This window comes from Xenia sp. Carnegie-2017, unplaced genomic scaffold, assembly GCF_021976095.1.
Source record: "Xenia sp. Carnegie-2017 unplaced genomic scaffold, XeniaSp_v1 HiC_scaffold_6, whole genome shotgun sequence".
In the NCBI taxonomy this organism is placed as follows: Eukaryota; Metazoa; Cnidaria; class Anthozoa; order Malacalcyonacea; family Xeniidae; genus Xenia; species Xenia sp. Carnegie-2017.
In genome coordinates, this window is record NW_025813526.1 from 12,237,589 (window position 1) to 12,256,267 (window position 18,679).

The 18,679-nt window shown below is 32.0% G+C and overlaps 1 protein-coding gene and 1 long non-coding RNA gene across 3 annotated transcripts; both read right to left on the reverse strand.

Annotated features, from left to right (window-relative positions):
• Window positions 1-3,063: 3,063 nt before the first annotated feature.
• On the reverse strand, window positions 3,064-6,804 carry LOC124458417. Of its 2 annotated transcripts, XR_006953162.1 has the most exons (12): window positions 6,749-6,804; window positions 6,350-6,431; window positions 6,004-6,180; window positions 5,355-5,503; window positions 5,041-5,152; window positions 4,881-4,962; window positions 4,345-4,433; window positions 3,964-4,035; window positions 3,848-3,881; window positions 3,623-3,707; window positions 3,398-3,549; window positions 3,064-3,257 (listed from the first exon to the last, which is right to left on the reverse strand). XR_006953162.1 is itself a non-coding variant. In XM_047008434.1 (11 exons), the coding sequence occupies exons 6-11, from the start codon at window positions 4,370-4,372 to the stop codon at window positions 3,239-3,241; spliced, it is 390 nt and encodes a 129-aa protein (XP_046864390.1). In that variant the 5' UTR covers window positions 4,373-4,433; window positions 4,881-4,962; window positions 5,041-5,152; window positions 5,355-5,503; window positions 6,004-6,180; window positions 6,350-6,433; the 3' UTR covers window positions 3,064-3,238. The 2 variants fall into 2 exon arrangements, 1 of the variants encoding a protein (XP_046864390.1); XM_047008434.1 differs by lacking the exon at window positions 6,749-6,804 and having other exon boundaries at window positions 6,350-6,433.
• Window positions 6,805-7,063: 259 nt separating this feature from the next.
• Window positions 7,064-8,426, reverse strand: LOC124458421. Its single transcript, XR_006953173.1, has 3 exons — window positions 7,911-8,426; window positions 7,446-7,557; window positions 7,064-7,286 (listed from the first exon to the last, which is right to left on the reverse strand). It is a non-coding gene; the product is annotated as an uncharacterized LOC124458421 (long non-coding RNA).
• Between the last annotated feature and the right edge of the window lie 10,253 nt (window positions 8,427-18,679).

Consider the following 18,679-nt stretch of genomic DNA (forward strand, 5'->3'; position numbering starts at 1 on the left):
ACTTCATGGCATCTTCAATCTTTGTTCTAATTACGAAAATTTTCATATACAACTCGAATTTGCCAGAAAGTCACTCACCAAAAACGGTTTTCCTTTACGTATAATTGACCAAATCACACGTCACTTAACAACACCTTGCCCCAAACCACCTGTTTTGACTGCTCACAAAATGCCCATCTCTTTTGTCTTCCTTTCACCGGCATACAAATCAATAGCCTTTGTGCTGCAGCCTTCCCACATACATCTATTAAATTTGTTTTCCGCCCTTCCTAACGTATCTTCTTTCTTCCTTAAGGACAAAATTCCCAAACCTCTGAGATCTGGTGTAGTCTATTTATTCAAGTCTCGAAGCTGCAACGCTTCGTATGTGTCAAACCACACGTCATCTACACACCAGATCTTCGGATACCCCTTACAGGCAACCAAGTTTCCCACCCTGCGTTATCAAGCATCTTTGCTCACATTAACGCAACTGGACACACCCCCAACTTAGACGACTTTAAAATAATCTCCTCTTCTAACGATTCTTATGACTCTCCATTCATGTGAGCCTTCTAATCAATAAATACAAGCCTTCACTTAACATGCAAGGAAACTCCATTCCACTTGACCTCTTTAATTTCTCTTTATTTTACTTCCTAACTTCCTTATCATATAATCCATTTGACACCGCCTTCTTTAGTAGTAATTTAACACCTTTTTGTAAATATAATATCTTGTCTTAACATCCTATTTATTATTTGTCTGAAGATGTCTTGAGTAAAAACGAAACGTTACAATAAACTCAATTTTACAATTTTTTTTGGTCTATTTCTATGGCTCTAATCAAAACTTTATGTTGGGCATTAATTTTTTTACACGAATAATGCGTATCTTTAAAAACGTTCATTTTAGTGTATTAGATTTGTTCAAGTTTTAATTTTTAACTCAAACTGCATGATTAGATTTATTATATACAATTTGTTTAGCGTGATATTAAACAATTATTGAATGAAATAGTATATGAATTAAGACTTATGAAGGCCAAGGTTTGTTTAATCTAATAAAATAAAAACAGTAGTACCCGCTCGCTGATTGGTCGATAGCCGTGTTTGCATTAGCCTGTGCAAACCGATTTCAACTCAACCAATCAAATCAATCTTTTAACCAAAAAGATTTTGCATATCGATGTAAATTTATAACCGAAGAACTTCAGTCTCCTGCTTGCACTGAACTGCGCTCAAGTTTTTTCCAAAGGTCTCATTGGTTTGCATAAGCCAAATTGTATTTCTCAGATAATATATGAGCATATGTGACGTAAGATCTAATAAACGCCCTATATTATATTAACACCTTATACAAATTAAACGCCCCCCCCCCCTCCTTGCAACGCCACTTACTAATCAAAGTCCCGTCCTCGATAAACACCCACCCCCTTCACAACATTACCATTATGATATATTAATTATAGTGGGTTCACAATTTGGCTTATAAGAAGTTTAGTTTGTTTTATTTGTTCGCACAAACAACTAATATACACGTCTCTCTTTTCATTTCGCTGCAACACAACATCTAGAATTGATTAAACGCCCTGGCCGTTGATAAATTAATTTTCGGTACAAACGAGCACTCAAATGAATTCCACTTTTAACATTTCGAAATTCGAATTGCGCTGCGTCGACATTTCCACTTTACGGTGCTTTTTGTGAAATAAACAGCATCGCATAATCCAATATCATCGAGCATATGGGATTGATACACAAAAGTATTGCAGTAGCCAGAAGCAATGTTTTGTTACAGCAAATAGTTAATAGTTGTGGCTTTAAATTTTTTTAACAAATTATGTTTCAAATAAAATATTGATTTTTTTAGTTAGTGCATGGACCCTTATAGCATAGACCTTATAGCAGCAGAGTATGTAGCATCCTATAATAAACCACCCTCCCCAAAAACCGATCACGCTCTTTCTTAACAACAGAATGTTACTTCAGCATGTGCTTGTAGGGAGGGTTGGTATTGCGTAGAGAATATTTGAAGCTCACGGCAAGAATGCGTGATACCTAATACCTGCAATGATTACGGCAGACGTGCAACATGACAAGAGTGTTCGATCTGTAAAATGGCTTACGTGTTCTGTGAAATGGCAACAGTACTCAGTTACGTAGATTAATAATTTTGAATTTTATATTATTTCAATCCAAACACGTATTCGGATTCATTTCTCCTTCACCTCTAACAGCGACAGTGCCATCAAGGGTGCCGAACCAGACCGCACTTTCTCGTCAGCATCGTTTCGTTAGTTTGAACATCGGTAAAGTTAGTCATCTGTTTGGAGTTAATCTCGAGCAAAATATGAAACATGGGAAGGCTTATAACGTTAAGAAACAAATTGGATGATTTAGACGGACAAATCATGAAATTCGGTGTTTTCAAAAACTCGCCCCAGACCCCGTTGATCAATTGATCAAGCTTTGGATACGTCTCAGCTATTTTATATATGATATGAATGCTCACAATTTTAGATGAATTGGGTTTGGCAGACAGAGCTAATTGGTTGGGATATATGTCGCATATAAACTCTTACTTGTAAGACATTGATAAATAATAAAGAACATAGTTCTTTCACAATTCAACGACGGTCAAAACTTCCGGTCAAAAAAATTCAACGACGGTCAAAACTACAGAAGAAGAGAAAATGACTGTGTACTAACATGACGTCACAAAACCACAAATGTTTGCGTGATATCAGTTATTATACTAGATACGTGAACAACTAAATTACATAATAAGTAAGTAAATAAAAAGTAGCTATTAGTTTACGAATAGTAGCTATGTCGTCTATTCAATGTCACTGTCCACTTCTGAGAGCTCTTCGATGTTTTCATCTTCAGTATCGGATTCCTCATGTTGAAAGCCAGATTCATTGGGAATGTTGACATCATTGGTTAAGTTGAAAACCTCAGCAAGTGCTTCATCAATTTTGAGCTAAGATTGGTGTAATACAATAGAAGTTTCTTTCCAAGTTTAAAAGTTTCTCTTTCGTCACATCGTTTTAGGATTAAGTACATTTCAATAGCTTTCCTCTTTGTGTATACTGGGACCGAGGATTCCCCTAGAATGTCATCCTCACCAGACTCAAATCCCTCATAAAGGTCAGGTGTAGGATCTTTCGTTTTGTCAAATGTCAGACGATCGGGTAAACTGTTTATAAAATCACGAAGAGAATCAATGGCAGCATTGTGTTTCTCAATTGTTAATTTCATCTTGTTCGTGACCATCTAAACAAGTAAAAGAATACAAAATTAACATTTACAAGAACAACAAAAGACAGATATGGTAACATAGCTTAGGTTGTATCTGAAATTTACAGTGCATTAAAGTACCTGCATACTTCTTTCTCAATGTTATTAAGAAATACCTTTCGATGGAAAGTCCATGTAAAGCTCCGATAGTATCTTTTCGTTTTCTTTGTATGACTTGCAATGCAACGACATCACAACTAGGATGACCAGGTTTCCATCTTTCGTTTACAGAATGCTTTCGTTCAATATCTTTATAATGTTTTGAAACCTGTTTACATAAATTTTGCGCCTATGTAAAAAAACTTTTTAGCAAAATATTTCTTTGACACATTTATACATACTGGTACAGTTTTTCGACATCTGATGAATTGAGTAATCTTCAGAGTTATTTCCTGGTTTTCTTCAAAACATCCGAATGATGTAGCACTAAGAATTTAAATAATTCACCAATCAGGCTCAAAAGAAATATTAAAACGTCTATAGGCATGTATTATAGAGAAAGCGCCAGTTTAGTACATTAAAGAACCTACCTAAGTTGTTTAAAATGCAGTAGCTGTTGAACGTACCTCACTTTCCAGTTCTCCGTGGTTTCTTTATGTTCTGTATTTGAAAAGTATGTCTTTATATCTAACAGACTGAATTGTTAAGAATGAAACTATTTCCCATGAATAACATTATATACCTGGGTTGACTCTTGACATAATTTCCTTCTCTCTGGCCTCCCACTGACAAACAATCTCAGCATCGTACGTCACTAACAAACAAAATAAATAAGTATGTAACTATATATGCTACAGGTTTTTTATTTTCCCATACATTAAAAAAATCTCGTTTTTTAGTAAGGTATTTCGTAAAAACAAGTAGGCTATTTTGAAGTACAATCAATACTAATAAATCTTTATCTTTTCATCACAGATTTTAAATTCGATGAAGAAGCCTTTACTAAATAACGACATATTTTCCTAGGATGCAAATTCAGTTGAGAGTTTGGTTAGGCAAAGAAACCTTAAATACTTTTCGGTCACAAAACATAAGAAATTTCTAACCTACCAGAACTACTTACCAGGTAGTTCGCTAAATAAATCCTTCATTTCTTGTTGCGTTTTAATTTTAAGTTGTAGACATTTTTAAGCTTCGACGTTAATGATTTTACTGAAACAAATCATATACAGAAATTGAAATAATTAAGGCGCAACAAAGAAATAGAAACATTTTCATTGTCGACAATAGTTACACATAGAGCAATGACAATATTCAAGCACCTGCATTGCTAAAATTTCTTCGAGATAAGTGAATAAGCGTCTGAAGAAGCGAGGTGCTCTAGTTTGGATAAGATTCTGGTGGCTGCTTGTTGCCGTAACATGCCTAACATTTTTCGTTAAATTTTGTTACTTAGAGACAATGATAGGAGATTTTTGAAATTGTGCTCCATAAACTCCAATTACGATCCCTTGATTGTTTGGTATGCCTAAATTTCATAGGGAAACTGCCACTCATCAACCATCTCCACTAATCAAGGTTGGAGGAGAGCACATTCCTCCGCTATCCCGCCTCTTAATCCATCCCTGTAACTTCCAGGTACAAAGCTTTATTCATTACCTGGCATGAAGCCTTGTGTCCATAACAATGAAATATCGGCACCGAAAATGACACTTGACAAAATGTCATGCCTCTTGTTTGCCTAGAACGGTACCAATTTATTCAAAGTTTAGTTGGTGAATGAACTTGTCCCACATCATATATGCCAAAATTAAAATACCTTTAAATATGATGATAATACACATCCAATATACATTATTATTAAATCAACACCAGGACTTTGGTCAGCATCTTTTAAAATGCTTTGCAATAGGAACAGCAAATACGAAATTCTGAATATTAATAATAAGACAATAAATATTATTAAAGGGTAACAATAGATCTCGTTAGCACAAAATCGTTTTGTCCTTTGTCCCTTTATTTCAAAATTGACACAGGAAAAGAAATTATAACTCGACGATTTGTTCTCCATACTACCTCATCAAAGATCAACAATATTGATAATTACGTGCAAACCAAGTCTAAGACACTAACCTTTCGCCATATTTAGTGCTGAAAAATCGTCAAGGGTGTGAATGCCGACTGCAACAACTACCAAACACCACTTTTTCATCAAACAGTTGATTTTTTCCTTTGGAGTGAAGTGCTTCTCTAACTTCTCCTGCCTTAAATATCTGACAACTCTAAAAGAAGTTGCAGCACATTATAGATTAGCGCATATATAAAAACTGTTTTATTACTGTAAAAATAAACATGACAGTTTACACAATCAAGACATAGACAATGCATAAACATGATCAATTAAAGGAAAAGAAAAAAATTGGCTGTTTGTAATTTTGATTTTAAATCCACGTAGCTACTTACGTATGTATCAGGGCCCATGGACCTGCATGAAGCATAGACCCACTTTTCTCAATGGCAAAGCCTGCCCAATCTTTTACTCTTACAATGCAAATTCATTGGCAAAATTGTTAATAATTTCTGAAGAAAATCAAATCCATTCATTGTTTTTCCAGTGATTAAATACAAAAATATTTGCAATGTAAAAGTAAAAAAGTGCAGGCTTTGCCATTGCTTTTCCATGGACTACATATAAAGTTTGTTTTCAAACTATTCACTCCCCCCCCCCCTTTCCAGAATACTTTTTAATAGGCTTCAAAGTCCTTCATGATGCAATAATTACCTGTCCTACTTTGTTATTAGACTTGCTATAATGATCAACAAAATCATCTACTTCATCCTGATCAGCAAACTTAAGGCAGCCATGGTTTGGGACAGCAAAACTATTCCCTTCCAACTTTTTACAAGTTAGACCAAAGCGAGCATCCATGGAATGAATGGCCACACCTAACTCACCAGTCTAAAGCAAACAAAGCTCTTTAATAAAATGAAATGAATTTTATGGTAAACATGTAACACTTCATATTTTACAACAACTTTAAATGTTTTGATAGTATATGTGATAGAAAATATATAATTTAAAATAGTTCACAAAGCAAATAGTAGGAAAAAAGAAATCAAATACTGACTTGTGGGCAAAGAGGGCAATTTCTATAATCAATCAGGTCTTTCTTTACGAACTTTAATGATCTGACTTGGCGTTTGAAATATCTGACAAAAAAATCAAATTCTTAAATGATATAATATATACAGTCAAACCTCCTGTATCAAATGACCCTGTACTAAGCAGATACTGTGTAAAATCCAAAATTTAATCTCATATAGCTAATAATGATGAAAGTATAATGATGAAACCTCAATCAAGCTGACATTTTCATTAAGCTGACACTTTCATTAAGCTGACACTAGTCTGTTGTCCCATGGTGTGTACTTAAAACAGGTTAGACTGTACTACTCTACACATATAATCTAACTATTAGGTCTACAATAACTGTAAATAGACTTTTGTTTTATTGCATATAACATACCTGTATTCATCGAATGATCCATTGTTTAACACAATATATATGTTTTGACCTTAACAAGAACAAAATGAACACCTAGTAAACTTGTGCATTTGTTTCAAGAATAAAATAAGGTTAAATACACAATGTCATAACAGCAAAGGAATCTTCATGTACAATTTGAATGTGCTCTTACCTTATTTGAGGTAACCGCATTGTTTATGTTGTTTGTAAATAACAGTGATTCAATAAATTTTTTGCAAAGTACAACCCATCTATTTCCACTATTTGATGGGTAGACTATCATATGGGTGCAATTCAGGTTTATGAGAAATACATACCAGTCTAGGTAGCATTTCAGGATATTCAACTTCAACAGTGCTGCAAAATTTGTGCAAGGATACATGGCTCTAAAGCAAGTATTTTTCAGCAAAATCCATGAAGTCAAAGTGAAATGCAATTTGGGGTTTAGAAGATGAGCCTGGTCACAGCTGGAGTTTAATTAGTTTTTCAGCATCCTTAATACACTGACAGAATTCAACAATTTTTAAATGCTGCCAACCTAAATTTTGTATGGGATTAAAAATTGGATTATTTGATATGCAAATAATTAACATAGAAATTATTAGCCTAAATGAAGCTAATACTTAACAGTATGACTAATATATACACATTTACATGTAGTCAAAGTGAAAATACTGTCATTGTTGCCATACTGTACCTTTTCCATCCACACATATTATAGTATGTGATTCTGTTGAAGAGCAGTTACCATGCTGACTGTCACGTAATATACCACCAAAAAATAACAGAACAAACATTTCACAATCAGTCTAAAGAGTAGTTATTTAAGCATCAGAACACGTATACATTACATAAGGCACCATGCACAGCATATAGTAGCATATCATTCTTGAAAATGATTGATAATTTTAACAAAATACTACAGATTAAGTTACAGTAGAGTTAACACATGGTTGTAAAAAATTGCCGGCATTTGATGAATACTAGATCTTAACAAGCCAAATTCCAAATGTAAAAAGCAAAAATATTTCATCTGAAGAATTGACTTTTGGAAATAATCACCTAGAATTGCCTTCTAACAGACGACTTAACTTGTTTATGTTTTGCTGGCAGGCAAATTTTACAGGGATTCATCTGTGGCGCCAGAAAGAATTAAACTTACCTTCCATACTTCAACCAAATGGAAAACATTCCTCGTTCGATGAAGGGATTCCACACACTCAAAACAGAACTGTCCGTGACCGCAATCACGATATCTAATTTCTGCTTTTTTGCTGGTATCCAATCTTCTACACATTTTACGCAGAGTTGTCCTGGTAACATGGCACAATTTTCAATGTATGACTTTACTAAGATTCCCAGCCGAGAGTATGTCTTCACAGTCAAAGAGTATGGTTTTACACTACGATTGCCGCTCCATCTTTTCTGTCTGAACCACACTCACAGTGTCCGGAGATATTGAGGTCAGGAGAGACAAACATAGCCTTTAGATTGCACAGAAAGCAATCTAATTTGGCTATCTTCCGTATTCTGAAGTTTAGAACTCTAAGTAATACCCATTTAGAATGAGCGAAACGGGTGGAAATGTAAAAGAACGGGACCTATTAAGTAGCGTGATCGTAACAAACTTTGGAAAATTAGTTGTTAATATAAGTGTATTCCAGTCCACTTCACACAATTACGTGCTGTTAAAAAAGACAAAAATATGCATTGACGCACAATCAAAAATATGTGACTTCAAACTGTATTCTGTGAGTGCAATCATCTAAAATCCAATGAAACCTAATCTTCCTTGCTTAGTTTAATTGATATATTTTGACTTAATATCTTCTTTGTTAAGCTTTAACTGCAACAGAGCTGTTCCCTACAGCGTAAATACTCAATAGCGTAAAATCTAAAGATTTGAACTGCAGAACAATAAAAACAAGCCAAAACGTTTGACAATATTGTTGAAAATTTAAGATTGTTATTTGCTCAGTATAAGTAGTTGTGTACGTTACATGAACTAGAAAATATAAAATGAACAACTATATTCCTGTTAAGAATTTTAATATTATACAAAGTGAATGGTTTGAAGCCAGGAATATCATTATATGTTTTTAGATCATGCTGGTTGGGAGAGTCCTGAGGTAAATTGTGGATGTCTTCTTACGCATCAAGTCAGGAATAAACGTCAGGTTTGCCGTATTTGCTGTTTGGTGAATGCGTCATCATATTGTGTGTAGTGGAAATTCGTGGGTGTGTACATGTCAATGAACAATTACGTTGATGTATTAAGCACATAAAAAATACAGCAAACCTGACGTTAATCAGTGTCCACTTTACTCTGAAGAGGACTGCCGCTAAAGTTGTCAAAACTTCAGTCAACTTTAATACCTAAAGTCTTTCTCAACCCTCTACTAGCCTGGACGATCTAAATCTACAAACATGTAATAATTTGTGATACCATTGTAAAAGAAGCATTCGTGCAATCAAAACAAAGATTGGGAGAATTTAGTGATATAAAGAAAAAATCTAGATGGCAGCAACGAGATTTTTTTTGGCATAATGAAATATGTATAAGACAATACAAAATTAAATTGCTTGAAACGTTGTAAGGCATCATATAAGAACGTCAGCGTTACACAAACTTCAATTATCTGTGTATGAATTCAATAATAGAAATAGACTATTCGTTTGTAACGCTAAAAATCGATGAAAACTTTAACCCTATCAAAGTAAAAACCAATAAGAAATTAAGAAGTTTCATGGTCGTGTAGTTGATATAAATCACATAAAAATGAATTACCATTTCTACCAGACAGTTATAACCTATATTTTACAAGCTTTTGAATAACTTGTATAGTAATATTTCGAAGCATTTCCGTTTTTACGTGTCTCCCCAAGAAAAGTATAAGTGTAATTTATTGCTTTCCCTTTCAAGTAGTTTCTTTAAAGTTTATAGCTTTTTTATATATTTTACATATAAGAAAACATTCAGAGTGTTATTTAACCATATATATTGTTCTATTAATAGCTAATAACTATTCTTATGGGACGAAAATATATTTTTTATGTTTTCCTTTCATCCTGAATTTTATAAAAAAATTCGAAGTTTCTAACACATTGCATCAAACGCTCGCCAAAGTGGAGTGAACATAAAAATCGACTTTAAATTTCCAGAGATTGATTTGCAACGTAAACGATCAAAATTATCAATGACGCCAAGAAGGCTTTGTTTTTATCCAGTCGGCACGTATTGTGTAAGTAAAGAAACCAAAACAGGAGATTTCTATAGTATACTATTTAGTAAACTTTTTTTAAAATTATAAATTCTGCCAATTTGCAAAATGGGTAGACAATGTAATGTTTCTTTTGTATCCAGTCAAAAACCCTATTGTATGTGCAGATATTTACATTGAACAAGATCTTAAAAGCTTTTTGTGTGTTTGTTATATTAATTTCTTCATTTTTAAGTGTTTCAAGCACTTAGTCACAATTAACTGTTGTTGAATAGAACACCAAACGAAATCTTCGGTTTGACATAAACGTGTAAAACAGAGCACTAAAAGAAGTATTCTTAGAATAAACGCTTTAGCCCTTTACAGCGAGAATTGATTTCAGGTTGCAAATTGCAACGGACATTGTATAAGAATATTTTACAAATTTAGCAATTAAAATGCGCTGAGCCATATCAGTGTTATTTCTTTGTTTTATGTATGGTTGTTTTAGTGTAGCTTTCTAAACATCTTATGTTGTAAATACTATTGTTAACTGATGATCAAATCCACGTTTATAAGATTAAGAAAACTAGCTTTCGAGAAAAGATATATGAAAGCTTGAATAAAAGTGTAGCAAAAAATGTAGAATAACTTCATCATTATTGCTATGAATAAAATTCACTGCTTGAAAATTTCTATTCTTCAAACGTATAATCTACGTATAAAATATATAGATAAACAGAGTTGACAAAACTATTTGTGCACAAATGAAGAATTTCGTTAAACATTCTGACATTTATTGCTTTTAGTTGTATTGTAATAAACATATATCACATTAGTTCGTGTACATTTTAACAAAATATTTTTTAAAAACAATCTCTGCCAGCATTAAATGTATAAAAGCGGAATCTATTAAGCAGCGTGATCTTAAAAAACTTTGGAAAATTAGTTTTTAATATAAGTGTATTCCAGTCCACTTCACAATATTAAAAAAGACAAAAATATGCATTGACGTACAATCAAAAATATGTGACCTCAAGCTTTATTCTGTGAATGCAATCATCTAAAATTCAAGAAACGTAATCTTTCTTGCTTAGTTCAATTTATCTATTATGACTTAATATCTTTTGCACTATGGATTTAAGAATATTCTCCTAAAGCGTAAATCAGCAATAGCGTAAAATATTAAAAATGTGAACTGTAGAACAATAAAAACAAGCCAAAACGTTTGACAATATTATTGATAATTCAGGAATGTTAGTTGCTCAGTGTAAGAACTTGTGTACGTTACATGAACTAGAAAATATAAAATTAACAAACTATATTCCTGTTGAGTATTTTAATATTATATAAAATGAATGGTTTGAAGCCAGGAGTATCATTATATGTTTTTAGATCATGCAGGTTGGGAGAGTCCTGAGGTAAATTGTGGACTTCCTCTTTCGCATCAAATCAAGAATAAACGTCAGGTTTGCCGTATTTGCTGTTTGGTGAATGCGTCATCATATTGTGTGTAGCGGAAATTCGTGGGTGTGTCATGTCAATGAACAGTTACGTTGATGTATGAAGCACATAAAAAATACAGCAAGCCTGGCGTTAATCAGTGTCCACTTTACTCTGAAGAGGACTGCCGCTAAAGTTGTCGAAACTTCAGTTAACATTAATACCTACAGTCCTTCTCAGCCCTCTACTAGCCTGGACGATCTAAATCTAGAAACATGTAATATTTTGTGATACCATTATAAAGGAAGCACTCGTGTAAACAAAACAAAGATTGGGAGAATCTAGTGATATAAAGAAAAAATCTAGATGGCAGCAACGAGATTTTTTGGCATAATGAAATATGTATAATACAATACAAAATTAATTTATTTGAAACGTTGTAATGCATCATATAAGAACGTCAGCATTACACAAACTTCAATTATCTGTGTATGAATTCAATAATAGAAATAGACTATTCGTTGTAACGCTAAAAATCGATAAAAACTTTATCCCTATCAAAGTAAAAACCAATAAGAAATTAAGAAGTTTCATGGTCGTGTAGTTGATATAAATCACATAAAAATGAATTACTATTTCTACCAGACAGTTATGACCTATATTTTACAAGCAATTGTATATAACTTGTATAGTAATATTTCGAAGCATTTCAGTTTTTACGTGTCTCCCCAAGAAAAGTATGAGTGTAATTTTTTGGCTTTCCCTTTCAAGTAGTTTCTTTAAAGTTTGTAGCTTTTCTTATATATTCTATGTATAAAACGTATACAGAATGCTATTTAACCATATATATTGTTTTATTAATTGCTAATAATTATTAGCATGGGACGAAAATATGTTTTTTATGTTTTCCTTTCATCCTGAAATTTATAAAAAAATTCGAAGTTTCTAACACATTGCATCAAACGCTCGCCAAAGTGGAGTGAACATAAAAATCGACTTTAAATTTCCAGAGATTGATTTGCAACGTAAACGATCAAAATTATCAATGACGCCAAGAAGGCTTTGTTTTTTATCCAGTCGGCACGTATTGTGTAAGTAAAGAAACCAAAACAGGAGATTTCTATAGTATACTATTTAGTAAACTTTTTTAAAATTATAAATTCTGCCAATTTGCAAAATGGGTAGACAATGTTTTCTTATCCAGTCAAGAACTTATTGTATGTGTGCAGACAACCAAAATACCGATTTCTAATTTATGGACTTTAATAGAGTTTTACAAAGAATATGAACAAGTCCTTTTCTTTCGGCAAAAGCTTTTTGTGTGTTTGTTATATTAATTTCTTCATTTTTAAGTGTTTCAAGCACTTAGTCACAATTAACTGTTGTTGAATAGAACACCAAACGAAATCTTCGGTTTGACATAAACGTGTAAAACAGAGCACTAAAAGAAGTATTCTTAGAATAAACGCTTTTTAGCCCTTTACAGCGAGAATTGATTTCAGGCTGCAAATTGCAACGGACATTGTACATAAGAATATTTTACAAATTTAGCAATTAAAATGCGCTGAGCCATATCAGTGTTATTTCTTTGTTTTATGTATGGTTGTTTTAGTGTAGCTTTCTAAACATCTTATGTTGTAAATACTATTGTTAACTGATGATCAAATCCACGTTTATAAGATTAAGAAAACTAGCTTTCGAGAAAAGATATATGAAAGCTTGAATAAAAGTGTAGCAAAATGTAGAATAACTTCATCATTATTGCTATGAATAAAATTCACTGCTTGAAAATTTCTATTCTTCAAACGTATAATCTACGTATATAAATATATAGATAAACAGAGTTGACAAAACTATTTGTGCACAAATGAAGAATTTCGTTAAACTTTCTGACATTTATTGCTTTTAGTTATATTGTAATAAACACATATAACATTAGTTCGTGTACATTTTAACATAATATTTTTTAAAAATAATCTCTGCCAGCATTAAGTGTATAAAAGCGGAATCTATTAAGCAGCGTGATCTTAAAAACTTTTGGAAAATTAGTTTTTAATATAAGTGTATTCCAGTCCACTTCACACAATTACGTGCTGTTAAAAAAGACAAATTTATGCATTGACGTACAATCAAAAATATGTGACTTCAAGCTTTATTCTGTGAATGCAATCATCTAAAATTCAAGAAACGTAATCTTTCTTGCTTAGTTTAATTGATATATTATGACTTAATATCTTTCGCACTATGGATTTAAGAATATTCTCCTAAAATATTTACAGGGTTATTATTTGCATTGAATTTTAGCATTTGAAAAAACCAAAACTGTAATAAATGTTTATCAACTGTTACGTTTATCTGTAATGTTTTTTGCAATTATTAAATGAAAATTATTGTAAAGAATAAGAGGTTTATATTAATATCTATTCAAGGAGCTCAGATCTTCAATTGCTGTATACTTTTATGTGATGTCTGACTATCAATAAGAATAAGACTGTATATATAATTTAGGTGCAATTGGTACTATGCTAAAAGTTTGCTTTGTCAAACAAAGTTTGCGCCTGCAAACACTATAAACTGAATTATTTCTTTGTTCAGCTTTAACTGCAACAGAGCTGTTCCCTAAAGCGTAAATCAGCAATAGCGTAAAATCTTAAAGATGTGAACTGTAGAACAATAAAAACAAGCCAAAACGTTTGACAATATTATTGATAATTCAGGAATGTTAGTTGCTCAGTGTAAGAACTTGTGTACGTTACATGAAGTAGAAAGTATAAAATTAACAAACTATATTCCCGTTGAGTATTTTAATATTATATAAAATGAATGGTTTGAAGCCAGGAGTATCATTATATGTTTTTAGATCATGCAGGTTGGGAGAGTCCTGAGGTAAATTGTGGATGTCTTCTTATGCATCAAGTCAGGAATAAACGTCAGGTTTGCCGTATTTGCTGTTTGGTGAATGCGTCATCATATTGTGTGTAGCGGAAATTCGTGGGTGTGTCATGTCAATGAACAGTTACGTTGATGTATGAAGCACATAAAAATACAGCAAGCCTGGCGTTAATCAGTGTCCACCTTACTCTGAAGAGGACTGCCGCTAAAGTTGTCGAAACTTCAGTTAACATTAATACCTACAGTCCTTCTCAGCCCTCTACTAGCCTGGACGATCTAAATCTAGAAACATGTAATATTTTGTGATACCATTATAAAGGAAGCACTCGTGTAAACAAAACAAAGATTGGGAGAATCTAGTGATATAAAGAAAAAATCTAGATGGCAGCAACGAGATTTTTGGCATAATAAAATATGTATAATACAATACAAAATTAATTTATTTGAAACGTTGTAATGCATCATATAAGAACGTCAGCGTGACACAAACTTCAATTATCTGTGTATGAATTCAATAATAGAAATAGACTAGTCGTTTGTAACGCTAAAAATCGATGAAAACTTTAACCCTATCAAAGTAAAAACCAATAAGAAATTAAGAAGTTTCATGGTCGTGTAGTTGATATAAATCACACAAAAATGAATTACCATTTCTACCAGACAGTTATAACCTATATTTTACAAGCTTTTGAATAACTTGTATAGTAATATTTCGAAGCATTTCGGTTTTTACGTGTCTGCCCAAGAAAAGTATAAGTGTAATTTATTGCTTTCCCTTTCAAGTAGTTTCTTTAAAGTTTATGGCTTTTTTATATATTTTACATATAAGAAAACATTCAGAGTGTTATTTAACCATATATATTGTTTTATTAATAGCTAATAACTATTCTTATGCGACGAAAATATATTTTTTATGTTTTCCTTTCATCCTGAAAGTTATAAAAATTCGAAGTTTCTAACACATTGCATCAAACGCTCGCCAAAGTGGAGGAACATAAAATCGACTTTAAATTTCCAGAGATTGATTTGCAACGTAAACGATCAAAATTATCAATGACGCCAAGAAGGCTTTGTTTTTATCTAGTCGGCACGTATTGTGTAAGTAAAGAAACCAAACAGGAGATTTCTATAGTATACTATTTAGTAAACTTTTTTAAAATTATAAATTCTGCCAATTTGCAAAATGGGTGGACAATGTTTTCTTATCCAGTCAAGAACTTATTGTATGTGTGCAGACAACCAAAATACCGATTTCTGTTTTATGGACTTTAATAGGGTTTTACAAAGAATATGAACAAGTCCTTTCTTTCGGCAAAAGCTTTTTGTGTGTTTGTTATATTAATTTCTTTATTTTTGTGTTTCAAGCACTTAGTCACAATTAACTGTTGTTGAACACCAAACGAAATCTTCGGTTTGACATAAACGTGTAAAACAGAGCACTAAAAGAAGTATTCTTAGAATAAACGCTTTTTAGCCCTTTACAGCGAGAATTGATTTCAGGCTGCAAATTGCAGCGGACATTGTACATAAGAATATTTTTACAAATTTAGCAATTAAAATGCGCTGAGCCATATCAGTGTTATTTCTTTGTTTTATGTATGGTTGTTTTAGTGTAGCTTTCTAAACATCTTATGTTGTAAATACTATTGTTAACTGATGATTAAATCCACGTTTATAAGATTAAGAAAACTAGCTTTCGAGAAAAGATATATGAAAGCTTGAATAAAAGTGTAGCAAAAAATGTAGAATAACTTCATCATTATTGCTATGAATAAAATTCACTGCTTGAAAATTTCTATTCTTCAAACGTATAATCTAGGTATAAAATATATAGATAAACAGAGTTGACAAAACTATTTGTGCACAAATGAAGAATTTCGTTAAACTTTCTGACATTTATTGCTTTTAGTTATATTGTAATAAACACATATAACATTAGTTCGTGTACATTTTAACATAATATTTTTTAAAAATAATCTGTGCCAGCATTAAGTGTATAAAAGCGGAATCTATTAAGCAGCGTGATCTTAAAAACTTTGAAAATTAGTTTTCCTATAAGTGTATTCCAGTCCACTTCACAATATTAAAAAGACAAAAATATGCATTGACGTACAATCAAAATATGTGACTTCAAGCTTTATTCTGTGAATGCAATCATCTAAAATTCAAGAAACGTAATCTTTCCTGCTTAGTTTAATTTATCTATTATGACTTAATATCTTTCGCACTATGGATTTAAGAATATTCTCCTAAAGCGTAAATCAGCAATAGCGTAAGATCTTAAAATGTGAACTGTAGAACAATAAAAACAAGCCAAACGTATGACAATATTATTGATAATTCAGGAATGTTAGTTGCTCAGTGTATGAACTTGTGTACGTTACATAAATTAGAAAATATAAAATTAACAAACTATATTCCTGTTGAGTATTTTAATATTATATAAAATGAATGGTTTGAAGCCAGGAGTATCATTATATGTTTTAGATCATGCAGGTTGGGAGAGTCCTGAGGTAAATTGTGGACTTCCTCTTTCGCATCAAATCAAGAATAAACGTCAGGTTTGCCTTATTTGCTGTTTGGTGAATGCGTCATCATATTGTGTGTAGCGGAAATTCGTGGGTGTGTACATGTCAATGAACAATTACGTTGATGTATGAACCCCTTAAAAAATACAGCAAACCTGACGTTAATCAATGTCCACTTTACTCTGAAGAGGACTGCCGCTAAAGTTGTCGAAACTTCAGTCAACTTTAATACCTAAAGTCCTTCTCAGCCCTCTACTAGCCTGGACGATCTAAATCTAGAAACATGTAATATTTTGTGATACCATTGTAAAAGAAGCATTCGTGCAAACAAAACAAAGATTGGGAGAATCTAGTGATATAAAGAAAAAATCTAGATGGCAGCAACGAGATTTTTTGGCATAATGAAATATGTATAATACAATACAAAATTAATTTATTTGAAACGTTGTAATGCATCATATAAGAACGTCAGCGTTACACAAACTTCAATTATCTGTGTATGAATTCAATAATAGAAATAGACTAGTCGTTTGTAACGCTAAAAATCGATGAAAACTTTAACCCTATCAAAGTAAAAACCAATAAGAAATTAAGAAGTTTCATGGTCGTGTAGTTGATATAAATCACACAAAAATGAATTACCATTTCTACCAGACAGTTATAACCTATATTTTACAAGCTTTTGAATAACTTGTATAGTAATATTTCGAAGCATTTCGGTTTTTACGTGTCTGCCCAAGAAAAGTATAAGTGTAATTTATTGCTTTCCCTTTCAAGTAGTTTCTTTAAAGTTTATAGCTTTTTTATATATTTTACATATAAGAAAACATTCCGAGTGTTATTTAACCATATATATTGTTTTATTAATAGCTAATAGCTATTCTTATGCGACGAAAATATATTTTTTATGTTTTCCTTTCATCCTGAAAGTTATAAAAAAATTCGAAGTTTCTAACACATTGCATCAAACTTTCGCCAAAGTGGAGTGAACATAAAAATCGACTTTAAATTTCCAGAGATTGATTTGCAACGTAAACGATCAAAATTATCAATGACGCCAAGAAGGCTTTGTTTTTTATCTAGTCGGCACGTATTGTGTAAGCAAAGAAACCAAAACAGGAGATTTCTATAGTATACTATTTAGTAAACTTTTTTAAAATTATAAATTCTGCCAATTTGCAAAATGGGTGGACAATGTTTTCTTATCCAGTCAAGAACTTATTGTATGTGTGCAGACAACCAAAATACCGATTTCTGTTTTATGGACTTTAATAGGGTTTTACAAAGAATATGAACAAGTCCTTTTCTTTCGGCAAAAGCTTTTTGTGTGTTTGTTATATTAATTTCTTTATCTTTAAGTGTTTCAAGCACTTAGTCACAATTAACTGTTGTTGAATAGAACACCAAACGAAATCTTCGGTTTGACATAAACGTGTAAAACAGAGCACTAAAAGAAGTATTCTTAGAATAAACGCTTTTTTAGCCCTTTACAGCGAGAATTGATTTCAGGCTGCAAATTGCAGCGGACATTGTACATAAGAATATTTTTACAAATTTAGCAATTAAAATGCGCTGAGCCATATCAGTGTTATTTCTTTGTTTTATGTATGGTTGTTTTAGTGTAGCTTTCTAAACATCTTATGTTGTAAATACTATTGTTAACTGATGATCAAATCCACGTTTATAATATTAAGAAAACTAGCTTTCGAGAAAAGATATATGAAAGCTTGAATAAAAGTGTAGCTAAAAATGTAGAATAACTTCATCATTATTGCTATGAATAAAATTCACTGCTTGAAAATTTTTATTCTTCAAACGTATAATCTACGTATAAAATATATAGATAAACAGAGTTGACAAAACTATTT